This window comes from Aegilops tauschii, chromosome 3 (genome assembly GCF_002575655.3).
Source record: "Aegilops tauschii subsp. strangulata cultivar AL8/78 chromosome 3, Aet v6.0, whole genome shotgun sequence".
Lineage (NCBI taxonomy): Eukaryota > Viridiplantae > Streptophyta > Magnoliopsida > Poales > Poaceae > Aegilops > Aegilops tauschii.
In genome coordinates, this window is record NC_053037.3 from 590,281,012 (window position 1) to 590,308,516 (window position 27,505).

Consider the following 27,505-nt stretch of genomic DNA (forward strand, 5'->3'; position numbering starts at 1 on the left):
GAGAGAACGACGAGCTCACAATGGCCCTCGGGAATCCTGAGCACCCTTGACGGACACGAGGCACGCCAGGCTCCGTTCCGTGGAAGGCTGGTTTTTCGGACGCGGGCGGTTAGAAAAGCCAGGAGAGGAGGAAAAAAGTGGAGCAGATCCAAATTCAGAAGCTGCACGAAAGGGTTCAAGCGCTAGAGGAATGAGACGGCAATCGACATGCCGAAACTGCCCCCGAAGCTACACCGCCATCTCAGCGGAGAAGCAGCGTGGCTTCCACCGAGCTGCTTCAGCTGGAGCATGCGGCTCCTGCTAGCTACCCCGTGGATGCTATCACGGAGTCTCAACATTGCCACCTTATGGCGGAATGGCAGAACTTCAAAGTCAAGGCGGCTGTTGGCTCTGTTTTACCTCCTGAACCCGGCGCAACCTACCAGTGCCGGCCGATTCCAGAAGGATATGCTAGGGTGATGGTGGATGAAATAACGGAGGGATTTGAGGAGCTCCAGCTTGACCACCCTACCGGTGAAGGGGAGACTCGGCTAGGTTCTGCTCTGAAGACTCCATGCCTATGGCGGAAGGAGCTCATCAAGCTTCCGAACTGGACGGCTCCGGCGAGTAAGGGCACTCCGCCTCCTCCTCTGCCTCCTCCTCCGGCGAGTGATCAGGGCACTCAGCCTCCTTCTCCGGCGCGTGGCGGCACTCCGCCTCCTCCTCCGGCGAGTGATCAGGGCACTCAGCCTCCTTCTCCGGCGCGTGGCGGCATTCCGCCTCCTTCTCCGCCTGCGCCGGCGTGCCAGAGCAGCCAGCCTCCTCCTTCTCCGCGTCGTCAGCAAGGGCGGAAGAGACCCGCCGCCGCTGCGGCTGCTCCGGCGCGTCGTAGTCCTTCTCCTCCGCCTCGTAAGCAAGGAAAGAAGACAGCCGCAGCCGCTCCGTCTGCTCTGCCGGCGTCTAGCAGTACGGCTGCCAGAGGCGGGAGGCAATACAGATTCGGTCCTTCTCTGAAGTCTCCAGAGAAGTTACCATACGAGAGGACCGAGGAGGAAACCAGGAAGATCGTGCGAGCCGAAATGACAAACTTCTTTGAAGGGGTGAAACAAAGAAACATCCACCTCCGGAGGAGAAGGTAGATCCGGTGAAAGCAAAGCGCACTCTGGCTGCCCTGACAAAACCACCAAAGTCTCCGCCGAGAGGCAACTATGAGCGCATTCTTGCAAAGACATTTGCCGAAGCGGAGCGGTCGGGAAGTACTGTTAGTGATCAAAGGTTAAAAGAACGACGAGCTGGGGGAAAAATTGCCCAGCTCGGCGAACAAGCGAACCAATCATGCCCCCCGCTCCAGGTGTCTAGCGACGATGTCAATGATCCGAGGATGGTGCCCGGTTATAGCAATCTTGGAGATTACCTGCCCGACGATGTACATTATGATATCTTGGAGGTGGACGAACACAAATACCATTACGGGAAGCCTCTCGTCAAAGATGAAAGATCTCTAACAACGATGATGCGAAGATTACATGATTGGTACATGAAAACCTGCAGAGAGTCTGATGGGACGAGTACTTTGACGTTGAGAGTTAAGCCGGAGCATGACCTCGTTGGAATTGAACTGATGAATGTTCCATTTGAGGATTTCTTCCAGTTTTACAATCAAAAGGCCTCGATAAAACAACGATCACTTGCTACTGTCTGTAAGTAGTACTACTTCTGTCATTAAGTCTCTTTATATAGGTCAACTCTTTCATTGCATGTATTTATAATTATCCTCACTATATTATGCAGATTGAAGATCGCCGAATTGAAGAAAAGACAAATCGGTGATATTGGGTTCATTAACACAAATCTCATAGATGCATATACGGTTGAAAAACATCCCAAGGAAGCCGAGGCCAACTTGCTACAATCGTTGGTATTAAATCAAAACAAAGATATAATACTCTTTCCTTACAACTTCAAGTGAGTGTTACTGTCTTGTGCATATTCGGTTTCCCTTATTAGTCCAGGTTATGGTAATGTAATTGATGACTTATGCATGCATGTGCAGCTTTCACTATATTCTCCTAGAGATTAAGCTTGAGCAGGGAGTAGTAACCGTCTTAGACTCGAGACGAAAAGATCCTCAGGACTATGCGAACATGACTCAAATGCTCGAGAAGTAAGTTAAATCGATCATTATCCACCATATCAGCAACTTTGTTCATTTCCTGATATCAAGTAATTGTTTTCTTTGTCTGGCAGGGTTTGGAGAAAATTCACCACAAAAGGTCCGGGACTGCCGAAGAAGCTGCAATTTAAACACCCGAAAGTAAGTACTATAGTAGCATGTTCCGCGCATCTCCTAGTGATTCAAGCGCTAGTTTCATCAATACCATTTAGCATGCTTGCTTATCAGTTTGATTGACCTCTATTTCTTGTAAAGTGGTTGTGGCAGGAACCCAGAAATAATTACTGTGGATACTACGTTTGCGAGTCCATCCGCTACACGACCTGTGAGCGGGGCTACAGTGAAGAACAATATGAAGTGCGTAAGCAATAATATTCACAATTTTATTTTATTACCATCATTTGTGTTGAGTTTCATTTATTCATATATATATGTATTGACCCCCTTCTTCAAATTAGATGTTTCGGAAGCGGGATGAACTCCTAGCACCAGATCGTATGTGAGGAATTCAAGAGGAATTGGCGGCATTCTTCCTTGACCACGTGATCGCTGAAAACGGAGAATACTATGTGGACCCTGAGTTCTACAATTTAATTAGGACATTGTATTGTAAGAGATAATTATTGTATATATGTAGCCGGTAGTGTCGGATAGATATATGAGAACTTGTTGTTCGACCAATCTCTCGGAGAAGGAGAGGTGGTCGATATCACTTCTCTCTGTATGCATATGTTCATGACGATTTTCTGTTTCCTTCATTTGATTACTAGCTAGCGTGTCTACTCCTCTCCATACGTATATAGTACGTAGCGTCGACCAAGCACGGAGATAAGAGAGGACACTTCTCTCTATTAATTAGCTAGCTAACACAATATATGAAACACCTAAATTAACCCCCCAAAACCCCTAAACCACCCCCTTTAAAAAAAACAAAAACCTCAGCTCCTGCCAGCTGCTGACGCGTGGATGCTTATTGGTCCCGGTTGCCACCAACCGGGACCAAAGGCCCCCCTGCCTGGCTGGCAGCAGCGGCCACGTGGAGAACCTTCTGTCCCGGTTCGTGTAAGAACCGGGACTAAAGGGTTAGGGCTTTAGTAACGACCCTTTAGTCCCGGTTTGAAAACCGGAACAAAAGGCCCTTACAAACCGGGGTAAAAGCCCCTTTTCCTACCAGCGATGGTGATCCACAACGGCGGCTCCGGGCTGCCGTTCGCAAGGCCCGACGACAAGTGCTGGACGTCGCTGCGCACGTCGCCGTCCACGCGGTACCAGGACATCATCCACCACGACGGCGCCTTCTACACAATCACCCGCGGCGACGGGTCCATCGAGGCCTGGGAGCCGCCGGCGAACGGCGACCGCCGCACCCTGAAGCCGCGCCTCGTGACGGGGCCGGTCATGACGTGGGAGTTCAAGCGGTGCGTGGAGTTCCACACCGAGACGTTCCGGCAGCAGGCCTACTACGAGGGCGCCAGGTACCTCGCCGAGCGCGACGACGGCGGCGCCGGCCTTCTCGTGGTGAGCACGGTGGCCATCTTCACCGACGGCAACGCCCTGCGGACGCGCCGCTTCAAGGTGTTCGCCGTCGACGAGCGCGAGGACAGGTGGCGCGAGCTGCAGGACATCGGCGACGACGTGGCGCTGCTGGTGGGGATCAACCACGGGAGGCGCGTGTCGACCCGGGAGTACCAATGCATGGAGCCCGGCCGCATCTACTACGTGCTCAAGTCGTTCGCGCCCGAGTTCGACGCCATGGATGAGGACGGAGACGACGTGGAGGAGTGCTCCAGGTACGAGAGCGGGGTGCACGAACTCCGGACCGGCGTCGCCTCCAGGAAAGCGGTGTTCAGGCATGCCGCCGGCGGTCACCCTGTTTGGTTCGTGCCTCCAGTTCCCGCTGCTCCCCGCAGGTGAGGGAGCAGCCGTGACAACTGACACCACGTCGTGCGCATCCAGTAGCGACTTTTCTCTGTGAAAATTATATGTTTAGAATTTCAGAAATAATTGTTCAGGTATTGTTTTGATCTGTCGAAATTCAAAACCTACATCTTCCCCCTCGAGTGCGGGGTTGCAAAGGACGGGCTCCATGCATGGAACCCTTTTTTCATAAACAAACTCATAAAGTGTTTAACAGTCCAAAAAAAAATATCAAACTTTTTCTACAAATACATATGCATATTCTTCAAGTATGTATAAAGTTTCATCAACTAATCTGATTATTTGCATGCTAAATAAAAAGACAAATATCTGGCGCAAATACAACAAAGAAAAAGCTCATATTATTCTGTGTATTTATCTTTTTGTGTCACATATGAATATGTGTTCATGAAATTTTGTATGTTTAGATATACTATATGCACTACAAATTATGTCTATGTGTATGTTTTTTTCTACATATTTTTATGTTTTGGCGGCGAACACTTTTTTAACACAGTACAGACACAAAGTGCTCATACATACACGCATACACTCACCCCTATGAACACACACATGCACACCCTACCTCTATGAGCACCTTCAAGAAACTGAGCCGGCATATCATCTTGAGATTTACGAAGTCCTCGTAGGCGCCTCATCGTCGACGGAAACATCTCCTCCCACTGAAAGCGCATCGCCGGAAATTCTAAAATAAATCCAGGAGTAATGCGAGCTCCAGTACACTTTTTGAACCGTTGGATTGAGGCACAAATCCCGAAGAAGAGGAAATTAGCCACATTAGCCCTTTTTTGTTTGGGGAAAGGGGTAGCCGTCGCGAATGCCCCCCACTACGCTCTCTTCGCTTTCCTCTTGCCCAAATCCTCCCTCATTTCTCTACCCCGGTCCACCACTCCACTCGATTTAGGCTACGACTAGCCAGGTGACAATAGAGACGATGTGAGGCGGACGCCGCCAACTGCGCGTGGGGATCCCTCGTGTGGCTTTGTGCGAGGCCATGGACGATGAAGCGGAGGTGGCGCTGCCGGGTGTGGGCGGGGGCGGACACAGGGATGCGGAGGTGGCTTCTTGTGGTGACGACATTCATCGCTGCCCTGCTCATGCTCTCCGCTGAGGCAAGCTATTGATTTTGGCGAGGTCGACATCTCGGAAGCACTGCTGGACATGGACGGCATAGCAGAAGCGGTGCCGCCGACGGTGGGCGGGGACGTACACGGGGTTGCGGAGGCGGTGCTGAACGCCGACTTCAGGTACAAGGAGCATGGCCTCCGAGGTCTCTCTTTTTGACATGTTTTTCCTTTCATTCTTTGTTCCCATGCTACTGGTAGTACCGCTTTTTGTTCTTTTTTGTTTGTAATCACCATTTAGAACAGATGACATTTGTTCAGATAAAATGCCTGACACAGTTTAGATTGGAGAACATTTTAGGTTGCCATCATATTTTTTTGCCACGGAAAAAATTTGATGTTGGACACATATGCACGGTATTTGAGAGTTGTCATGGCAAAATACTTTTCAAACCCTATGCACCGTATTAAAATGTGCCATCAGTTTTATACAAATAGACGATGGAGATGGCAATTATGCATTAAGTTGTAGGAAGTTCATGTAATTTGTTCATAACATGGCAAATCCATTTGTATGAAGAATGGAAATCAGTACAGACTACAACGACGAGGCTACCGGTGCGGCAGGACGTTCAGAAATGGATGATGCCATCATTGGGCTGGGTGAAGGGTAATGCAGATGGAGCACTAGCGAAGGACCACGGATCAGGAGCGGGCGGTGCTGTTCTTCGGGACAGCCATGGCGACTTCGTAGCAGGTGCATGCCATTTTTTCCCGGGTGTTGTTGATGCTGAGGTTTCCAAACTACTTGCATGTAGACGAGCCATTACCCTTGCAAAAGAAATCAACGTGTAGAAGGTGATTTTGGAGACGGACTCGCAGGTGGCGGCGAGGAAGGTTTTAGGTAATCAAAAAGATCTCTTAGCTAATGGGCAACTAGTTGAAGAGATTAAAGTTTTATTTGGGTCTTTTGAGGAGTTTAAGGTTGCTTGGGTGCGACGGTCGGCTAATAAAGTCACACATATTTTAGTTAGGGAGGGTTGCTGTAATTCCTTATGTAAAACTTGGCTCCATGTTCCTCCGGAGTGTATTCGCTCCGAGGTAATTATCTAGAGGGCCGCGAACTATGAATAAATTGGCAATGTTTTCCCCTAAAAGAAAATCCATATGCGGTCGCTTGGCAAATTCACTTATGTTATGTTTCTACACAAAAATTGCAAATACTTTTATTTTGTAATGTCCCACATGGCAAAAAAATTCACTTACATTGTGTACAAGCTTTGTAACGTCGCAGCAAATCTTTTGATTTTGCAAACTTGTCGCATGGCAAATTAATATTTTTTTCCCTTTTGGTGTTATATAAGGTTGATGGCAATTTTAGGAAAACAAAAGTACAATACACATGGCAATTTCTTAATACTTTGGCAAATGTAGATAAAAAACATGTTGGTTTCAATAACACATGGCAATTTGTTATTACGACACATTGCATTTTAGTTACTTACTTTTTAAAAAACTTTTTTCACTCACAGGGTTGGCAACCAATTTGCACAAGCATGTCTAGGGGTCATAAAACTTGGCAAGTAATTTAATCATACCATATCAAGTTTTATACGTTTATATTTTTGCCATGGCAAAAGTGTTTATTGCTTTCTCCATGTCTCCAATATAGCTTTTGACATGTCACAAATTCAACTTTTGCCATGTCATAAACAATTTTTTTACCATGGCAGACTTGTTAAACTCTTCGTCATGGCAAAAAGTTTAACACGTTTGCCAATCTATTTTTGCCATGTAAATGAACCTTTTCCCTAAGTAATTTCTTAAAGTGCCATGTCTCAATAGCTGAGGAGAAGGGAGGTGTGGTAATCAAAATTTCTAATGAGTAAACATATTTTATTTATAGATGTCTTAAACTACCATATGGAGTAATAATTTCTATATATGTTTTGGTTATAAGAAATTGGAAAGGTAATGATGTTAGTGTAGTGGCTGTGACAATAATGAAGGCTTGCAACACCCAAATGTCGTTCCACTGCATCCCTGCTAGTCTCTGGCCACACCTTCGCCACATCAACACGCTGCTAGGACTGGCCTCCCTGCTATGAACTCTAAGGCCTTGTACAATGCTAGGTACTTGGAAAAATAAACCAGGTTTTTCTGAAGCACCAGTGCATATTTCTACAAGAGAGACGCCTAATTAAGCATCTACCACATACAAATAAGCACCGGTGCTTAAGGAAAGCCTGATTTATTTTTCCATGCACCTCTCCTAAGCACCTTGCATTGTACAAGGCCTAATGAGCCTCCCCACTGATGGGGCCTTAAGCCTCCTTGTTGGGCTGCTAGCGAGAATCTACGGGAGGCTAATGAGCGGTCGTAGCTTGCTAGAGATATGTCTCGCCTATTGCTAGGTGCAGCTCTAGCTCGTCGCCGGCGCCCGCATGTATGGGCTGGTCCATTAGTGTTTTCTCGCCCGGTTGCTGTGTTCGCTCGCTTGCTCGTCGGTGCAGAGTTTTCTTCTTCATTTTTATATATTGTCTTTACTGCTCCGGTTTTATTGATTTTTCTCTTACTTCTATTTACTTTGTATTTTGTATCTTTCTTTATTTTGAACGGGTTTCTTTGGTTTACACAGTGTTTTTAATCTCTTTACATTGCTTTCTGGTTTTGGTTTTCTTTCTCTATTTCTTTATAAATTATGTTTCCTTTGCCTTTTCTCAGGTTTCAACTATTTTATTCATTTTTCACTATGTACTATTGCTTTACATCAATTTCTTTGATTTTTGTTTTGGGTTTTTCCACTTCTTGTTCTTCTGTTCATTCTTTTATTTGGTTTCTGTTTCTTTTTTTATTTTCACAGCACATGTCTATTTTTTCCATACATATTTTATGTTTTTGTTATACAACAGGAAGACAGTTTAACATTTTTAAAATATAGGATTAATAGGTTTGAAAAACAAATTATGTATACATTTTTTTCATATGGATTGAATATTTTCGTCCAAAAAAGGAACATTTTTGTATACATATTGTAAAACTTCAACTACATGATTTAGATTTTTCCAAATATATATTTTAGTGTCTCCTTTTTAATACGCATTGTACATTTTTCATATAGAAATAAACATTTTTGTGCATGTGAGGTATTTTTCTAATATATGATAAATGTTTTTGTAAATTATATGTTTTAAGATCTACTTTATTAATAATACACATTGTACACTTTTCGTATACACCAGAAATATATTTTTATGCATGCTAAACATTTTTTAAGTACATGATAAACATTTTTTAATCACATGTTTTACACTTTTGTTTGAATATGTTTAAACAATATTCCAATACATGCTGAAATATCTTTTCTGAATGATATCAACATTTTTTAAAACTATCTAACAATTATTTTACACTGCATAATTTTTTTAATACATGATTAACATTAAAAAAAATGTTTTGATGTCTACTTTTTTCATACGCATTCGCACATTTTTCACCAAACGGCGCACACTACCATCCCTTACTGTTATTCTAAGTTGGTCGGCCCATGGAGCGCACAAGAGGGAAGATACCCCCCCCCCCCCCCCCCCCCCCGGGTTTTGGAAAGCTTCCTGAAGCTTCCATGCCGGCTTTGGAAACCTACTAGAAACTTTTGGATGCTTTTTTATGTTTATTCTGAATCGGGGTTTGTTCTATATTATTCTGGTTATTTAGGCTTTTTCCTCTTCCTTTTTAAAATTTGGAATTATTTTCCAATTCTGTGTTTTTTCCAAACTTTTCATTTCCCTTTTCCTTTTTTTCCATTTATTGATGACCAAACTTTTTTCAACTTCGAAACTTTCTTCAAATTTCATGAACTTTATCCAAATCCATAAAGCCTTCAGGAAAACATGTGTTCTTTTAGAATTCGCGAACTCTATTTCAAATCTTGCTTTTTTTCAAATTTCATGAACTTTATCCAAATCCATAAAGCCTTCAGGAAAACATGTGTTCTTTTAGAATTCGCGAACTCTATTTCAAATCTCACTTTTTTTCAAATGCATGAATATATTCAATTCGCAAAGTATTTCCAAACTTACAAACTATTTTTCAAAATCTGCAAACTTTTTACCATTCTATGAACTGTCTTATTCAAAATTTGTGTACTTTTTCAAAATCCTTGAAATTATTTCAAAATTGCATTTTTTTCCCAAATCAATGACCTTTTTTCAGTATCCAGTATTTTTTAAAGTCGTGACCTATTTCCAAATACTTTATTTTTTTGAAATCGATGAACTTTCTTCAATGAACTTGTTCCCGAATTCAGGAACTTTTTTGAATTTACGTTTTTTTAATCCATGATTTTTTTGAATTGACAAAGTTTTTTGTGATTTTATTATTTTTCCTTTTTTTACAAAAGTAAATGGTTGACCAGTCAATTGACAACCATTGACCCCGCGAAATAGGTAGAAGCGTGCCGGGTGATAGCGTCGCATGATGGGCCGGCCAATATCTGCTGGCGCGTCGGCGCCAGAACCCCTAACCAGCACAGAAGGCGCCGATTAGGGGATCTCATCTTCCAACTAGCAGGAGCGACTATGTGTGGCATGACGCGAGACGGAGCATGCGCTCACGTCAAGCCGTCGCTATAAGTGGTTCAGCCTAGGTAGGTTCTAGATTGTTTAGTCATTTGTCATATTTTTCCTCTGTTCGTTTTTTTGTTTGGTCGTATTCTGTAAAATATTGTATATATTTGAAAACATAAATTAATTAGAAAAATAATATCAACAATTATAAAAATATAAGACAATTCATAAACATTGCTAGCTTAATTAAAGAAAAAATTTGATAGCAAAAAGAAATGTAGCACTTAAAAAATGTTCCTGCAATTCAATAAAATATATGTCACAATACAAAAAAATTAATCAGGTATTCTAAATATTTTAAACGTGGTGAAACAATGTTGTTGATTTCTAAAAAAAAAGCACAAACGTGTATGAATAAAGTACACATAAAAATATGCATTGAAAATGTTAATCATGTATTAAAAAACTGTTAAACCTGTAAAAAATGTTCATTATGTATATATAAAATTTACAATGTGTATGAAAACTATATATTTCAAAATTTATATTTGAAAAAAGCTAATCATGCATTTAAAAATATGTGAAATGTATAAACAAATGTTCCTAATGTGTAGAAAAAATAGGAAAATATAATAATAATATAACATAAAAGGAAATACTAAGAAAATAGAAAATCAAACAAAAAAAGAAAATGAAATAAAGCCGAAGAAAGAAAATAAAATACATATAATAGGAAAAAAATAAAAATATGAAAACAGAAACAAGTAGGAACCAGAAGAAAAAGAACAAGAAAACCGGCCTTAAACTGTGAAACATAGGACAAAGGAAAACCTTTGGTGGGCAGGCTCGGTAGCGCCACACCTGAGGCAAAGAAAGCATACATCTCACTATAAGCAAGATATGGCTCCTGCGTCAACTAGCTGCCGGCGACACATAGCCCTGGCCGTTGTAGGTCCATGTGAAAGCCGGATGAGGTTTGAACCGTCCCTTAGCACCGTTCTCCTCCGTCCTAAAATAAGTGCCATGACAGAGGGTGTAGTAATTTGGAACTTCCTCTCTTAGACATGCCTAGTTTATACCTTTTCCGTAAACTAATATAGGACGTTTGTAGAGACTTGTGTCATGTCTCTACAACGTCTTATATTGTAGTTTACGGAGGGACTAATTTGCAATGGCTAAAAAGAATAGTTGATATATAAATTAAATCAAATGTTAAAAATCAGCCACACAAATACACACTCAATAAATATATATTTATACACGTCTATGACCATGGCCGTGTACATGGATGGACGACACACGAACTCAATCAAGTTCACTTGCCGAAGGTGATGCGATACAGAATGAACTTTTTCTTCATATATATAGATATCAAAATATATATTTGAAGAAAAAGTTCATTATGTATATGAAAATGTTAAATAAATGTTCATGATGTGTAAAAAATGCAAAAAAATTCTACTAAATGTAGCATGTGTTGAAAAAAATAAAAATAAAATGGAGAAACTAAAAAAAGAGGAAAAACAAAGAAGCCAAAGAAAATCTGTGAAAACCACAAAAAGAAACAAAAGGAAAACTTAAGAAATGAAATAAAATGAGTATAAAAGATTTCTTTTTAAAGAAAACATAAAAAAGGAAACCTAAATTGACCAAGAAAACCAAACTCAAACAGTGAAAACCGGACAAAGAAAACAAGACCCAAACAGTTAAATACCAGACAAAGAAAAACGACAGAGAAAATAAACTCCTAAAATGTTGGGCTGGTTATAATCGGTGATATAGCTTCTGCGGCAACTAGCTGTCCGCTTCACGAGAAAAGCTGGTATCGACGATGTGAAGTTGGAATGGTCCCTTGCACTAAGATGCTCCCTCCGTTTCAATTTGAATTAAAACCACGTCACCTAGTTTAGGATAGAGGGAGTAGTAACTTAGAACTTCCTCGCTTAGATGTGCCTATTTTTAAACTTGCAACATCTCAAAAAGAATGGCCGATTTAAAGTAAATGCTAAAAAATGGCCACACAAATACACACTCAATAAATATATATACTTGTATATATACACGTCTATGACCATACATGGTCGCGTACATGGATGAACGACGCACGAACTCAATCAAGTTCACTTGCCAAAGGTGATGGGGTAGACCTTATCGGTGCTCGGGTAGAAGAGACCCCAGTTCTGCTCCACGCCGGCCTCCTTGAGGTTCTCGTTGAACAAGGAGAACACGTACGTCTCCACCTTCCACGGCCGCCGCGGCGTGCCCTTCCCCACGTGGCCCACCAGGTTTTGGTTGTACGTCCTCGCGTTCTCCACCGACGCCTCCTCGCCGCCCGCCGACGGCCACCCGGTCTCCGACACCACGACGTCCACGCCGCTCACCCCGAGCCGCTCCACCGCCGCGTGCACCGCGTCCACGCTCGCGTCGAACATGTTCTGGTACCCGTACTCGCCGTCCTGCACCACCGTCCCCGGCGCCGTGAACAGCATGAAGCCGACGTCCATGTCGCCCGCGGCCTTGTACGTGTACACGAAGTACGGGTACAGGTTGGCCAGGAGCGGCGCGCCGGTGCGCTCCAGGAACTGCAGCACGGGGAGCAGGAACGGCTTGGACTCGTCGGCGAACTCGCCAGCCGACGGCGGCACGTGGACGGCGATGGTGGCCTGCGATATCGCCGTCGTGACCTTTACGGCGTCGCCCAGCCCGGCCGCGGCCAGCGCGCCGTGCACGTTCTCCATGGCCGGGACGAGGTACTGCGTGTCGCTGCCGGCGACCTCGTTGCCCACTGTGAGGTACCGGAAGGAGACGTCCGGGTGGGCCGCGATGTTGGCGCGGACCCACGCCGCCGCCGCGGACCCGCTGGCGGCCAGCTCGGGGAGCACGTAGTTGGGCGCACCGACGATGACGCCGATGCCGGTGCCTGCGAGTGCCGCCAGCGCGTCTCTGTCCGGCGCGTAGAGGCGCACCGAGTTGAAGCCGTTGTCCCGGAGCATGCCGACGACGGTGCTCGGGGGCGGCAGGTTGTTGGCGCTCATGCCGTAGCACACGCCCACCGAGGCCGCTCCTGCACAAGCAGACCCCATCGTACGTTACTGATTTGTACGATACAGTAGAACGTGCCAAGTTGTAACGAGCAAGCAGTTGAAGAATGAAGATCAATGTGTGCACTTGTGTATGCGCGGATGAATATATTTGATCGACTGTCTGTGTTGATATCATATATAGAGACCCGAACCGTGCGTGTGTAGTAGTAGAGTGCAGAGAGAAGCAATGAAGGAACAATCATAATATTGTGTACCGTAACATTGGCATCGCTTAGAAGGATCCGTTAACTTTGATTGTTAGCTATCATTCTGTTGGAGACAATTGAAAAATGGTACTACGATACGGACGGTGGATTGTTCACGACGCATGCATGCAACGTTGCACGCGATAAGAGGAAGCATCCACAAAATGGCGGGAAGGTCGACACGGTTCGAAATTCCTTTTCTTGGGTTTGGAGGCAGGCCGCTATCAACCCATCACTCACATTTTGGATGTACACCTGCTAGTTCCTATTTTGTGCTGATTTTTCCATTAATTGTTTCGTATTGCCCTTTGATTGGTACGGGTAGCTAACTTTTTTTGATCGAGGAATGTTCTACACATTGTTGGAGAACATAATGCCTTTTTTTTAGGGATAGAGAACATAATGGTGGGTTGACCACTTGACTGTACTAGTGCTCTACGGCCCACTGCACAATGCACTTCTTTTCTAAGGCCCACTCAGCATGCACTTCTTGACTAGTCCAAAAAAAAGTACTCACTGCATTAGCAGCCAGTGGCAAGCTTGACCCTTTTTTTCTTTCCAAAAGACAAAAAAAAAAACTTCCACTGACTGCAGAATAAAAATCACACAAACATTTCACTGACTGCATACAAGTGTATTAGAAAATTGAAAAAAAAAACGAATAAAAGTTTCTGTTCCAACGTCTGCAACACGGCCGCTACATAGTCCACTTCGTAGTCCGTCCATCTCAATCGTACAGAATGCAAAATTCCAAGGAGAAAAAAAAAATTAAAGGCACTTGGCATAGCCGCATATATATATACTTATATGCACAAGCACACAAATATGACATATCCATATGCACACGGTTGCATTTATGAGCTAGCGATATATGCTTCGCCAGACAGGGTGATGGTACGTGTCAGCTAGGCGATCACGCATCACGCAAGTTTGTGTCAAAGCTGCTGCAACTGTGCGTAGTCTTAATTAAATTTTGAAGGAGTCACAAATTTGGAAAGGGCATTTCCAAAATGTGTATTTCTATCTTGTTTGCACTATGTGTCTAAAAAAAGGATGCAGTTGTGTGGCAATGATGATGCTGGCAAGAAGAACAGGGTCATCGCATGTCCTTTGTCGTCGACTATTCGGCATGCCTCCGAGCGTGAAGTCAGAGTTGTAGCGTCGCGGGACGATGCGGCGGAACGATGCCTTGTGATTGGCAAGTCGGGCTGTGTTGGTGCAAGGTGTCCTCCTTTCTCATGCGAGGCTCATGACCGAAGTTGAAGTTATTGTTTGGTCCTCTTCGTGTTTGGCCGAATGTTTGCCATAGGTGAAATGACGACGATAACATTGTAGACAACCTCAACGACATCCACTCTACGACCAGGTGTGTGGATCTTATCGGTAGCCAGGTCGGCCAAGATGCCTATGTTATAGGTGTGTTGTAACGGTTTTTGTCCGGGTTTCCGCATATTAATCAAACAGCTCTCTTTGATAATTTTAATGAATCGAGTCCCAAGGAACCAAGTAAAAAAACAAGTTTGCAGAACTGTCAACATAAGTTTCTTTTCCAAGAGGGGCGTTTTGGCACCTAGGAGTATACGCTCCTCGTTTTTAAAATGTGTTTTAAACATATTTTGAAATGTCACAAAATTGTGACAAAAAATCCATCGCGTAGATCCAGACATTCTATGTGCTCAGAAAATCATTTCGTGAAAAAAGACAACTTTTGTGTCGCATGTGAAAAAGATAAAATTCAGTGTTAAAAAGGGGCTTTTCACGAGACATTTTTCTTGTCCTTTTTACACAAGCCACAAAAAACATTGGTTTTCCATGAAACTTGGCGTGCACACATAGAATGTCGAGATATATGAGCCAAATTTTTGTTCGATTTTTTGACAATTTCAAATATTTTTCCTAGTGGCAGCAGCATATGCTCCCATGTGCCACAGTGAATTTTCACCCCCCCCCCCCCCCCTTAGAACCACCTCTTTGGTGGGGTGGACTTGTAGGAGGCATGGCTCCATCACTAGGGTTTGAATCTTGATTCTCAAATTTGCATGTGCACATGAGGATTGTGTTCGTTGCGAATTAAGCGATATTCAGGTTTTGTGTCCATGGTCTGTTGACTCTAGTGGGTGGTTGGGAGGCCTGCTCATGTAGGTGTGGCATGTGTGGTGCACGTGTGGTGGTGCATGTTCACATTATCATTGTTGTGAAGTTGTTGCCGCAAATAAAATGAGCAATTTCCCCCTCTCTCGATGCATAATGTGTTGACTAATCACAGTTGGCTTGTTATCATAAATAAAATAGTGAAAACTTGAAATGCTGTTTAAAATCAGAATATTCTTGCACTACAAAAGGCTTACAAGATGGATAATATTTTACTAGATGAGACTGTTGACTGAAACCACGTCATATTCGATATGAAAAATATCCCATAAAAATGATATGAAAAATATCGTAATCCAGTCTTGGTCGACGGGACAAAGGGAGGAAGCACGGGTGGTGGGGTCCGTTCTCGCAGCTTTTTGGATCATTTGATAGCAACTGGATAATATCGACGAGCAGTTCTCTTCGGCATGGCATGGGTGGAGGTGCGTGCCTTTTGGAATTTTATAACTTTCAAACTTTATTTTCTATTTGTTGAACTTTTCCTACTTGGTATAATTGTAAAATTTGCTTGCATGCATCAAGAGATGCAAATGCGCAGACTTACTTTTCCAGTATGTTAAAGAAAGACCGGTGCATGCCCTAAACAGTGTAATTACTTGTACGGATCGACAGGTTAATACTTAGGCGCTGCCGCACAATTTGTTTAGAGAGAGAGAGAGAGAGAGAGAGAGAGAGAGAGAGAGAGAGAGAGAGAGAGAGAGAGAGAGAGAGAGATGACTTACTTGTAAGGATGGAGGCGAACACCACTCCGAGGAGCAACGCCATGTGGAGCGACAGCATAGAAGAAGCAACTCCAGCTTTGCCTTGCGCCGTTGCCGTCTTCTCCTCCTACAGCGCTGATATGATCGAGCTCTGATTGAAACCTGTTGTTGCTCTTTCTATCTCTCTCAAACTCGAGGCTTTTGACTTATCTGAAATATATACAATAGAAGTAACAAGAAGTAGCTGAAGAAATTGTTTCCGAATGCTGGTTATATATACAATAGAGAGGGTCACAGAAAGCCGGTGGATGGTACCATGGCATGGATGTTTGGCCCGGGACCAACCAGCATGGATACGGTCTCCACTGGTCAGAGATTGATCGGCCAGCTGGCGCGTGTCTCTATGTGCACGGCCCCGACAACAACCGGCCGATCGATCGACGGTACATTTGCACTCGCGGGCGCGGGCGGCCGGTACAAGTCGTCCTTGCAAAGAGGAGATTTAAAGTGAGGGTCTTCACTCACCGGTATTGACTTTTCATACATGGTTCGTTCCCGCCTAACATCTGTTGAAAAACTTGAAAAATACTATCATTTTGCATTTGTTCTGAAGCGAGTGAGTATATTCCACCGAGTTTCTACGCCCAACCACATCTTGTGTTGCACTCCCTCCAGGTTACGCCAATGGTGAAATACTTGGGCATTTCTAATGCGGACCCTCATATCGCCTGCATTCGTCCGGGCCGAGTGGTCCGGAACCATTTTGCCATCTAAAGTGGTACCCTATCGGTCCGCGGAACGGTCCGGACATCCGCAAACCGGAGGCAAACGGAGGGGAGGGGGGGGGGGGGGAGGGGTGGTGGTTTGTGGGAGTCCGGACTACCGCCACATAGGACTCGGACACCCTCGGTCCACTCAGATCCCCTCTCTGTCAAACTTTCTTCCACTCCGCTCCTCGCCCCCCTCCCCTCCTTTGCATTTGGACCCTCCTCGTCCAACGACGTCGTTGTACCTTTCCAGCCGCTCCCCAAGCATCGGAGGACGTTCGCTGCCTGCACCAACGCGCCTGCCTCCTTGGACTACGCAGCCGTCCTCCCAAGATCCCTCCGCAGCCAGGTATCGTCCGTCCTCCTACCAACGATGTCCATGGCGGACACCACGCGCGCCAGATGTTCTGCCAAAAAAAAAATAGAGGTGGACATTTAGGTAACAGCGTTGGACAGTCGGCTCCTGCATCATTGTCCGTGAACTGGTGTAGACTAGGACGCGGATGGATACCGTGTTCGTTTTGGGGGTCGACGTTGGAGATGCCCTTAGGACCTTTTGTTTATGGAGAAACAATCCGTCTACTCATCATATGGCATGGTTGAGAACACCAGTAGTAGCAAAAATTTCAATCGGGTCCGTGGACCACCTAGCGATGACTATGTGCACTAAAGCGAGCCAAAGGCGCGCCAGTGTCATCGCCCCTCTTGCCGGAGCTGGGCAAACCTTCTTGTAGTAGATAGTTGAGAAGTCATCATGGTAAACCTCACAAGGCCAACACACCAGAATATCAACTACCGCCGATGAAGAGAAGCGTAGATCAGAATAAACAAACCTATAGACACACGACCGAAGACAAACAAAGATTTGATTCAAACAGATCCAGCAAAGACCCGCACCGAATTTCACGAGATCCGACGGAGACACACCATCGCACACCTTCTAACGGCGCTAGAGTCACCATCAGGACGGGGATTGGGTGCGGGAGATATTATTCCTATCAGGGGACATTGCCGCCACCACACAGTCCCAATCGAGATGTTGAACCAAACAAGAACGAGAGCAGGGTCCCTCCCCCCGGCGAGGGCCCCGGGTCCTCTAGCACGTCCACGACCCAAAGGCCATGGGAGGCAAGGTTGACTGGTGCCAGCGCCAGAAAGAGGGGAAAACCTAGTCGCCTGGGAGTCACTTGTTGGGTAGGAGGAAAACGCTGGAAATACTTAGGACTTTAGCCATGACAATGCGACAAAACTTTACTCCCATGCAGCCATAGGATCAATATAAAGTAGACCAATTCTCTAGTTTCAGCACTCACTATTGCAGAAACCCACATAGTTGCGACCTTATCAGTGACGAGCACCAAAAAGAAGCTCATCCCTTGTACTCAAGTACTACCTCTGACTGCGTTTATTAGTCGCCATCGTATTTGGGGTCAAAGTTTGACCAAACAATTGACTAGTAAAATGTAAGTGCGTGCCACAAAAAGTTGTCTTGTTAGACTCATATTTGAATGTAGTTTTCAATGATATTGTTTTTTTGCAATGTATAACTTATATTTTATTAGTTAAAGTCATGGTCAAAATATGATACAAAATATGAGTAGGACTAGTAAACCAGAACAAAGGTAGTACCAGTGATGAGTTATAGTGGCGGGCACCTTGCTCGTTACTGCCTTACTGGTAAGTTTTTTCAGCCTGCCACTAGTAAGTGATTCTGCGGTAGTGAATGATCATTTGAAGCAAGAGAGGACATCAAGCCAAGTGGACAATGTACTTCCTGAACTGTTCGTATGAACCTAGCTTGTTACTCAATATTGCTTCAAGTGGACAGTGTGTTCATAATAGACTTGATCTCTGCTATTCTGCTTCCAGGTTCCAACCAACATGCATGCACACACCATCCAATCGTTGACTATCTACCAATCTTTAGCCATCTTTCAGTTGTTGGAGAAAAAAGGTACATATCTTGGCGTTTTATGCTAAAGCCATTTTGTACAACGTACTGCATGCATGCTTTAACCATAACCACCGATGAAGGCGCACATCACACATTAGGCGCACCAAATTGCTCGGCACCCGCAGTGTGGCCAAATAGTATGACAAGCTAGAAAGCCTAGGAAGGACTGTCAGTTTCCCCCTTTCTGACTATAAACGCTGGCCTTATGTGAACCAGACATGAGAACAACCAACACTTTGTGCAGCAGAAAAAAAGAGACCCATGACATGATTTTCAAATCTTTTCTATTTTGTCGTCTATGTCCAACCGATCTCTAAACCAGTGGCATAATCCGATGAGCAGACATGCAAGTATAGTGTCAAAAACGATCTTATATTATTGGACAAAGGGAGTACTATAGACTAAAAATCCTTGCCCTCTGTGTTATGGGCAACCTATGTTACCCATGAAAAGAGGAGGTCGAAAATGAAAGAACGTGAATAAACATACATGTATCCAGAACAATCCAGTTGGTTTGAAGTGTTGGAGAGACTTCACTTTCTTTCATTTTCGGTTCATTATCCTTACCCATATACATCATTTTGAGGTAACATTCGTGATGTGCCATATCAATTAATATTATAGATTTCCCAATTTTTGTATTCCAGTTATCTCCATCCTACCTTTAATGATGTGGGCTCAAAGAATCACCAGTTGGAGCCTATTGCCGAGCCTGGTTGAATAATTTTGGTTTCTTCTTGGCTAGCTTAGAGCAACTCTAGCAGATACGCCATATTTTGGATCTTCAAAATCGTTATGGATGCGATCGCTATAAATTACGATGGCTCTAGAGTCCATGTGCGAACTCAAAGCCACTATAAAGAAAGCCTTCCAAAATTTGTTGCTGATGGGACTCATTTGTCATGGGCTAATAAGAACTTTCTCTTCCCCATCTCATCAACAACAATTGAAGAAAATTCAAGCTTGCTTTGAACTTGATTTCCACAATGCTTACTAGCACAATTTCAACTAACGAAATAAAAATACAACTAATTTATTGAATCATAAATATCTAGTGCGGCCTCTTCCTCTATTTGGAAGTGACCTCGTAGACGAGATTCTTCCGGTTCTTCCACTTCCGCAGTCAGGCGTTCTATGAGCACATGTGTGTCTCCGTTGCGGGACTAAGCTACAACATTGTACCCCTAGGAGTGTGGCTTCCCTTCCTGCCAAGGCGGTAGTTGTCATGAAGGCAAGGTAGCGGTGGGCGGCGGGGAAGCACTCCATCCCCAAGGGTTGATTCAGCCTGGTCGAGCGCATCCTCCTTGACCCACTTAGACCACGACCAGGCCCTCTCCCAGAACTTTCTCTCGGTGCGGTCCTCTTCGGTCTGGCAGGGGAAAGATCCGCTAGAAGGGCTCCACTGCCCCAACATGGCAGCTGTGGGTGGTTGTGGCACCGACGACAAAGATGGGTGAGTAGTGGCGCCCTAAGGGGGCGGGCCAGTTTATATACCCACTACTAGGGAAAACCTTATACACAGCATCTTAGCAGTAGCGTTGGACAAAACAGGGCGCTGCTGCTACTTAGTAGTTGCGTTTTTAAATAGACCGCGCTACTGCTACTACTTTAGCAGTAGCGCGTTCTGCGAAACCGCGCTGCTGCTATATTTGTACTGGGCGCAGATGGCTAGCCCCACTTAGCAGTAGCGCGTACCACTGACCAGCGCTACTGCTACGGCCCGTAGCAGTAGCGCGTTTCTCTGAAACACGCTTCTACTTACTTACCTTATCCTGGAGCGGTTCACCCTCTCACACTCACTCCCTCTCACTCGCTCTCGCCCGCACCGAACCCGTACGTCCTCTGCCGCCGCCGCGCTGCTCCTCGCCGAGGTACTCCCTCCTCCCCCTACTCCTCCGGCCGCCCTCCTCCCACCGCCCCTCTCCCTCCTCCTCCTTCGGCCGCCCCCTCCCTCCTCCTCCTCCGGCCGCCCCCTCCCCCTCCACCCCCAACCCCTCCTTCCTCCGCCTCCGGCCGCCCCCTCCCCCTCCTCCCCCCGCCCCCTCCCTCCTCCGATCCCACCGGCCTCCTCCCCCTCCTCCTCTCTCCTTCCTCCTCCCTTCCCCTCCTCCCTCCATCTCTTTTTTTTTTCTGTTTTTCACTGTAGTTTTTTACTATTGTATAATGTAGTTTTTTTTTACTGTTTTTAGTAAGTGTTTAAAATAATTAGTAAGTAAATTAATAAACTAGTTGAACTAGTTTTGTTTTAGTAAGAACTAGTTGAATTAATAGAACTAATTTATTTTTAGTAAGAAAATTAATATAACTAGTTGAACTAGTTTATTTTTAGAAAGAACTAGTTTATTTCTATTTATAGTAAGTTTATATTTAGTAAGAACTAGTTGAATTAATATAACTAGTTGAACATGTCACATTTGTTGTTATTTTTTTAGTTTAAGCAATTATTCCCGCATCGACGTTGACGATGCCTATCCCGCATCCTGGTCGTCGATACCCGTCGTTCGCTAGGGTTCTAGTTGTATTAGTGATGTTATATGTATGATACTATTCGGGATGTATTAGTGATAACTTATAGGGTTTTTGTTTTTGCAGAAATCAAGGAGCCCCTCCATCATCCCAGCCGTTGTCCCCGTCACCGACCCCCTCCGACCTCGAGGTGCGACCAGCCAAATCTCCATGTCAATATGAGTCCTATAAGATATGATGTAGATAAAAACATGTATATCTTGTGTTGCTCAAATAGGATATGTGGTTTCCCAAGTGGCCGGTCATGTTCAGGTTACACCTCCGAGTGGCCTATGTTTTGCCGGAGTGTTGATTAATTTCCGTTCCGGCAAATTTCAGGCGCTCGATATGTCCTGTTTTAGCAAAGGTAATGCCAGAATTTTCCGTGAATTTTGGCATGACTTGTGCTAGAATATGTAGGAAATATCGAGTGGCCTGGATTTTCTAGAAAGATAATTAAATGATATTTTGGGTTATTTTAAGTCTGTCGGGGCCGAAGAATCCCGACTGTTGTCGTGGGGGTCGTTTCTCCTTCTTCTCCGGGTGCTAGACCTTTGTTATGCACTAGGGGAAGGAGGAGTAACGACCATCACCGACGGTCGCCAATGTCAGAGAGGAATCAGTGAGGGAGAGTCTCCACCATATATGAGAGGACGAAGAATCCCGACTGTTGTCGTGGGGGTAGCTTCTCCTTCGTTCCCGTGTGCTAGACAATTTGGTGTAATGCACTCGGGAACGAAAGGAGGAGCTACCATCACCGACGGTCGATTATATACACCACGTGAGCTGAGAGTTTTCAAGAAAAGGCTTGACAGACCGATATTCAACCCGTGATGAATAATGAACAAGCTGAGAGTTTTAATTGTACAAGTTTAATCTTTGAATTATGAACATAGGATATGTCGTCGGACGAAGAAGGTCCCGGGGAGTGCTCCTGGTGCGGCGACAACCGGGGTTTCTGTGACAGGCCTCACCTGGACGAAGGTCGGCGCTTCAGCATTAAGCTCGAGGAGGCCTTCAATTGTGATACGGTAAGCTACGACGCAAAGTGTTTTTTCGTAATTAAGCTCGACTTCTACTATTCAACGTGTAATTTTCGTCTTTTACAATTCGACTAGCTTATCCCATGCCATGCAAAACGCTATGTCTTGGAGAGGATGGGTTTTGAAGATCATGAGAGGAATGAAACAAAGAAAATTAACCTAAGGACCCATCATGGTATGGATTTTGAGGTAAATCTATACAATTGTGAGAGCGTATCCCATTTTGGTTGCCCGGGTTGGGAAGCACTTTGCAAGATGTATGATTTTCAAGAGGGTATGTTTGTCACCATGGATCTTGGTGATCCTGACATCGACCTAGACAATTTGGACATTTGGGTCCTTGTTGATACGCTTCCAATTCTACCGCTATGTGAGTTCCTCAAACATAGTTATTAAGTAATTTATATTGTTTATTTCAAAATAGTTGACAGCTTATTTCCATTGATAGCTTACTTTCATTCTTCAAAGAATGTGCAGAAGATGGTAGACAGAACCAACTACACCGATGGCTCTAAGTTAACTTATCAGGAGAAAAGTCATCTGGTCGCATATTGTACTGATCTTGAGAATTACAATGCCTTTTATCGAACTCCTTCAAATTATGGTCAATACGTGCCACTAGTGCTCGTGTTGAACCACGATAACTTCCATGGAGATATCCTGGTAAGATTTTTTACTATTACGACATCCGTGCATCTTTTGCATACTTCTAAAACTGAACTACATTGCTAACTACGAAGTTATTACTATGTTTTTCAATAGAAAATCCCGATGGATTGTGTGCCTCATTTGATGTATCAGAATGGTCGCCTTGATGTTTTGAACATACAGCCAGGTCGTCCTACGAATCTCACCTGTCCGTACCGGATTTCTAAAACTTGGTGAACACATGATAATCAAAGAATGGAAAAAATGTATGGACAGTCGTAAGGAGGTTCTTGGAAGCAACATTGTGCGAAAGGCAAGTATTGGAGACATGATAATCTCCGTTCTCCATAATGGAGAGTCAGGGGCTATCTTGTTTTATGCTATTTTACCTAAGATAATATAGTAGGTCCTAAGAGAATGTAATAGGTCCTATGAGGTACAATATGTTTATGAGAGTTGATGATGATGAGTAGTTGTGATTATGTCTACTGACCAACTTGTATGTGATGTCTCATTGATGAAAACGATGATCATGAGGAGGTGTTATATGACAATGATGTATTATGATGATAAGTTGTTAATGATATGATGATGATGATGATGATATATTATATCATTGGATGAAAGAACCGCGGATTAGTTTCAAGTGGATGTCCATCCACTTGAAACTAGTCCACGGTTCTTTTTCCCAGTGATGTAATAACTCATTATGATGTAAAATCATTCTCTAAATTGCTGCGGTATGAAAACTTGTATAAAGATGTATGAATACAACATGAAATAAAAAAGAAATACGGAATAATAGTAGTAGCGCGTGCTAGGAGAAGCGCTACTACTAATTACCAGTAGCGCTCATAGTACAAAGCGCTGCTACTAAGTCGATATAGCAGTAGCGTGGTCCAACCCATGCTACTGCTAACCTTTAACTGTAGCGCCTTACTAGTAGCGCTGCACCCCGCGCTACTGATAGGCTTTAAACACGCCCTACTGATAGGGTTTTTCCTAGTAGTGACCCGCAAAAGGGAATGCTCCGACAGAAAATTGGGTTAGAATTGACGGTCGTGGTTGGGAAATGGGTGCGACACACGTCATTTGTCATTACTGGATGCTCTTCTTAGTGCAAAAGTGGTTGTGCTATTGCCAGGAGTCTAAGGTGGCAGATGTACGGATGACAGAATTATTGGCAGGACTGGATACAGGAGTAAGAAAATGACATCAAACTTCACTCCTCCGCGAGCGGTTGGGTTTGGTGCCCGCTCCATATCAGAACACCTCCAGCCTACATATTTATAGGCTAGCAGGCTCGATTTGAAGCGGCCTGCAAGAAATATGGAGGCCAAGGCCGTTATGGCGCCTCTACAAGACCTAATTTTGGGCTTCAAACAAAAAACAACGGTTAGTATGGTGAACGGCGTACATATGACTTGACTTTCTAGAGCTATCAGATGATCTCATTAAGACTGCCAGCTCTTTGCCATTATTTCTTCTCATGTCCCCCTTTTCTGAGTAGGCTCCTTTGTTTACACTAATATCTACAAGCATTATATTTTATTTTGTTGCGAAACTGCATACATTATAGTTGTCCATGCTAGTAAAGGAGTTCAAAGGGAAAGCAGAACTTTGGAACTAAGACGATGAAAATGGCCACAAAATCGTACATGTAGTCACGTACAGGTGCCAAATAGTGTTGCACTGCCATAGGTCCTTAGTTGTGCCAGATGTCAAACATTTCCCGAGACTTCCGCACATAGGGATCAGGCCGTTGACCAAACACAAAATAATGTTGGCGTTGTGAACCGGACCATTTACCATTCTACGGACTTTGGGTTGTTTGTTCGGTCAATTATTATATGCTAGCGGTGGGTTGAATGGTTTTTTCATTTGTTTTTTTCTTCTTGCAACTGCGTTAATTTTTACAAATGGTGACGATATTTTATACAATGTTCTTGAGTTTTAAAAACAATGCACAATTTGTTCAATAATTGTAAAATATTGCCAAATTTTAATACATTCAACAATTTAAAAAATGTTCATGAATTTCAAAAGCTGTTCAAATTTATTTTACAAAATAATGAAATTTGAAAAAAGCACGCCAATATGAAAATAATTGCAAATTATAATTGTTCATCCAATTTAAACAATTTATAAAAACAAATGTTCATGAACTAAAAAAATCTCGAACTTTAGTTGAAGCATTTAAAAATGTCATGAATTTCAAAATATTTGATAATTTGGAAAAATTAACAATTTAAAAGTGTTCACGAATCAAAATAGAAAGTGGAAAATCGATAAGATTTTTTTTAAATAAAAAAATACAAATTCCTAAAAAAGTTGCCAGAGAAAAAAAGAAGAAGAACAGAAAAGCCCAACTAAACTGGGATATTCGTCACACCAGAAGCAGGAAACAACACAGTGTCTCGAATGGGCTGGCCCATATAATCACGGGAAATGCGTGTTTATGTTGACACACCAAGCCTTACTCGCGGAATATGATTTACCTCTCTTCACACCGCTCTCAATCGTATTTAATTTTTTTAAAGGAATTATATTTCGTCAACTCATTTCTTTGAGGCATGCAAGCTGTGGCGGACATTCTAGACCAATCTTGGCTGCCCCACCAGCCCATAAGGACAAATGTACCGCTTGCTAATTGACCAACATATTTAGGAATGAAATTAAATCAGCCCATTACCACACCGTTTTCTAAAGAAAAAAAATCCCCAAGCTCCGCCACTGCATGCAAGCATTAAATATCACTTACCCAATTTCAAATTAATTAAAGATCTAGATATATTCCAAGTTAAACTTTTGACAAAGTCTACAGAAACATGTGCTAAAATATACACCATCAAATATATACAGTACGGACATATATTTTAGAAATTGATGTTGTAGATGTCGATACAATTTTTGGTCAGTTTTTTTTCAATTAGGACGAATTTAAATTTTAAATTAATTTAAAATAGAGGAGTGTGTAGAATACTACATTATTACGTTTACTTTTTCAAGGTAACACACCAACATGTGTTTGTCAGTATCTATATGCAAGTATATATCAATATCTATATGAAGGAGTGGTGGACCGTGGCCCTTGCCGGCAGGAGGGATCTTGCCCCATTTTTAGGGGTTTTGTGAGTTTGTTTAGGGTTTGTGTCTTGCTCAGGAAGATGATGCGAAGGTGTCACCCTAAAGATGGAATAATATTCTCCCCGCCTAGCCCCCGTTTCGGTGATGCATCTCACGTCATCGAAGGGCACGTGGTGGTGTGTCTCCAGCAGATCTCATGAGATTCAGTCGGTGGTAGTGTTTGGTGGATCTGCATGGATCCAGTCTATGTTCATCTTCGTTCGTGTGTCTTCACGTTGGATCCTTTCGATCTATACTTCTCTTCATTGGCGACAGTTGCTGTTCTTGTGTGTTGGTCATGTAGGGCCTTAGCACCATGTCTTTCCGACTGTAATACAACAATTTTGGCCTGACTCCGGTGAGGGAGGGGCGATGACGGAGGCGCGCTTTCAGCTCGTTCCAATACTGACATGACATGATTAACAGATCAAAAGTTTCCTCGCAAAAAAAGATACCACATGCAAAATGTGGTAAGCTATCTTCAAGATCGAAAAAAATCCAATTATATGTAAGATGACGCTAAGAGCTAATTAAGTGACAGTTTCTTTTGTGCCACAATACCATCATGCCTTCTCTGATCAGATAACACATTCACTGTCCAGCACCTCGTTAATTGAAATCTCACAAATGAATTTTGCAATCATGAAGAAAAGGCACTTCTTTATAACATTCAATCTCAGCCCATACTACAATAGGAGTACATGAATTGGTAAGATGGCACGGGATTGCAAAACAAGCAGAAACGTGCATCATCAATCCTACGAAGAAAGAAGGAAACATCAAGCGACGTGATCGAAGAGGCAGACTGGATGTCGACACTTGTGTCGATCTTGCAGTCGAGCCTCAGTTACATTGCGGGCTAGAGGAGAAAACGTCGACCGGGAATGACTTGGATATGATCCCGGCGTGCAGCCTAAGCTCATTGCCATCGCGGCCGACATCCTGTATGCTGATCCACGCAATAAAGACCTTCACCTTAATGCCTTCGAGGCCGCTGATCGTGTCATTTTTTATGTTCCCGGCAACCCGAGTGCTGTAGTGGATGTCGTACTGGCCGTCAATACGAAGTTTGCATTCATCGGAGAAGTGTACCTCAAAGGAGCCGTCCGGTCGGAGCTCGTAGTCATGCACTCCCTGCGGGAGGATGCCCGGTGGGAAGCCATATCGCCCTAGCATTTCGTACGCCGTCGGCTTGTTGGCTGCGGGGGCGGGGGCCTTGGCCAGGGTGGCGGCGGTGGAAGTGAGAAGGATGTTTACTATTGCCATGAGGAGGAGGGTAGTATGCTTCGCCATTGCTAGTGCTCTAGCTCAGGCTGACAACTAAAGCTTTGCAGATATATTTGTGTGTAAGCACAGAAAGATGCAGGCTATATATAGAGATAAATCTATAAATATTTGGTGTACAATAAATGTGTATTCAGTACTCACCAAAGTTAATAGGAAATATACTAAAAATATTGTCATATAAATTAGATATAAGATATATATATGCTCATTAATTTTACAAATCGTAGTAACAAAATAAACATTTAAATGCCTCCAAAAAAATCTATACATTCATTGAGGTGGAATTAAATATTCTCTTATTTTAGCGGAAAT

General features: G+C 43.7%; 3 protein-coding genes across 4 annotated transcripts in view; 1 reads left to right on the forward strand and 2 right to left on the reverse strand.

The window, feature by feature from the left end:
* Nucleotides 1-4,066, forward strand: part of LOC141020751 (F-box protein SKIP23-like) — a 38,763-nt gene extending 34,697 nt beyond the window's left edge. Inside the window, exon 4 of the mRNA XM_073495691.1 lies at nt 3,327-4,066. Coding sequence (XP_073351792.1) covers nt 3,327-4,066 — 740 coding nt within the window. The remainder of the gene's footprint in view (nt 1-3,326) is intronic.
* A 7,666-nt stretch (nt 4,067-11,732) lies between these two features.
* LOC109781017 (lichenase-2) lies at nt 11,733-16,317 on the reverse strand. Of its 2 annotated transcripts, XM_020339593.4 has the most exons (3): nt 16,179-16,317; nt 15,885-16,073; nt 11,733-12,783 (listed from the first exon to the last, which is right to left on the reverse strand). In XM_020339593.4, exons 2-3 carry the CDS (start codon nt 15,940-15,942, stop codon nt 11,840-11,842), a joined length of 1,002 nt encoding a protein of 333 aa, XP_020195182.1. In that variant the 5' UTR covers nt 15,943-16,073; nt 16,179-16,317; the 3' UTR covers nt 11,733-11,839. The 2 variants fall into 2 exon arrangements, with proteins under 2 accessions (XP_020195182.1, XP_040241762.1); XM_040385828.2 differs by lacking the exon at nt 16,179-16,317 and having other exon boundaries at nt 15,885-16,170.
* A 10,432-nt stretch (nt 16,318-26,749) lies between these two features.
* LOC109781016 (uncharacterized protein At5g01610-like) lies at nt 26,750-27,199 on the reverse strand. Its single transcript, XM_020339592.4, has one exon. It carries the CDS (start codon nt 27,197-27,199, stop codon nt 26,750-26,752), a length of 450 nt encoding a protein of 149 aa, XP_020195181.1.
* Between the last annotated feature and the right edge of the window lie 306 nt (nt 27,200-27,505).